This window comes from Cryptomeria japonica, chromosome 3 (assembly GCF_030272615.1).
Source record: "Cryptomeria japonica chromosome 3, Sugi_1.0, whole genome shotgun sequence".
In the NCBI taxonomy this organism is placed as follows: domain Eukaryota; kingdom Viridiplantae; phylum Streptophyta; class Pinopsida; order Cupressales; family Cupressaceae; genus Cryptomeria; species Cryptomeria japonica.
This window is the reverse complement of record NC_081407.1, coordinates 462,586,991-462,588,409: the sequence shown is the minus strand read 5'-3', so window position 1 is coordinate 462,588,409 and position 1,419 is coordinate 462,586,991. Positions and strand designations below refer to the sequence as shown.

Genomic DNA, 1,419 nt, shown 5'->3' with positions numbered 1-1,419 from the left:
AATAAAAAATGTTATAGGTAGAGAGAAAAATACCCCTCCATATAATAGAAATGGAAATGGATTTTAAAAAAATCCACGATACTAAACATTTTGTTGTTCCAAATTACTATACGTCATCTGTAGACTAGCATAGTTAAGACCTAACTTCCAACTGTACTACAAACAAGATATACATACCCTACTTCGCATTTTATTTTCAAGATCGATTTGAATCTTTGAAGAACCACTAAACTAAGAAACACTTAACTTTTAACTATACTACAAACAAGGTAGGTATACTCTACTCCCTATTTTATTTTATTTTCAAGATTGATTTGAATCTTTGAAAAGTACACATTCTCCACCACTAAACCATACCAAATGAGAATTCCTTTGAGTGGATAGAGACAAGTCGTCTTATCCCTATATCCTTATCCAAAGAAGACTTGATCACAGCATTCCCCATTCCAAGGCAGAGCAGTAGCAATGTCGTCCACACTTTCAATTGGGCTGGCATCTTCGTCTTCATCCGTACAGCGTTGCAGAGGAATTCCTGTGAGGCATGGAAAGGGAAGGAAGAGGAAGGGTGTGGGAGTTGTATGCGCGGTGGGAGATGTATCATCTGAGGGCACTGTTTATTTAATAGCTGGAGCCGCGGCCGTCGCCCTGCTTGGAACTGCATTTCCGATTCTCTTCTCGCGCAAAGACCTGTAAGTTCCTTCTTTTCACTTGAATTAAGCATAGCAGTGATTCATTTTGACTGGATTGTGCGTGGCCAGGTGTCCCGAGTGTGATGGAGCAGGGTTTATTAGGAAATCTGGCTCCACTCTCAGAGCAAACGCTGCAAGGAAGGATCAGGGTCAGATTGTCTGCCCTAACTGTAATGGCCTTGGAAAGCTAGGGCAGATTGACAAATAGAGTCATTCGCCACTGCGCTGTTCGGTTGTTGCTGTCAATTCTCTTTGTTTTGTTCGGGATAAAAGTTGTCTGAATATTTACTGTAAAATCTTTTGAATTTGAATGAAATTGTGTTGAATTACATCATATTGAATTGTCAATTGAGTTGGGATGCTGTTCTAATGATCTGTTTAAGCAAAGTTAGGTCAAATCTAGAAATATGTGATAAGGTGTTTGAGAATGATAGAAATTTCATGATAGTAAACTTGTTTAATCTATTAGGTAAGATGGATCGTTCAAGTAATTAATTAATTGTATATATATGTAAAAGAAGTAAACTTTCTTGATATCAATTCTGGTATCGATAATTCAGCTATCTAAAATGTAATTATATGAAGGAGAATACTTAATTTTTTTTGAGTTTCAAATGTGTTGCGTTTTAGGTGGTTGGATAGTCAATGCAAGTGTGTCAATTTTGTATATATCAGTTTAGATTAATTAAATGAGTTGCGTTTTAGGTGGTTGGATAGCCAATGCAAGTGT

General features: G+C 36.9%; 1 protein-coding gene across 1 annotated transcript; it reads left to right on the top strand.

Moving 5' to 3' along the window:
* Positions 1–388: 388 nt before the first annotated feature.
* Positions 389–1,023, top strand: LOC131078400 (uncharacterized). The gene is made up of 2 exons (XM_058016079.2): positions 389–689; positions 759–1,023. The coding sequence occupies exons 1-2, from the start codon at positions 466–468 to the stop codon at positions 895–897; spliced, it is 363 nt and encodes a 120-aa protein (XP_057872062.1). The 5' UTR covers positions 389–465; the 3' UTR covers positions 898–1,023.
* Positions 1,024–1,419: the final 396 nt, after the last annotated feature.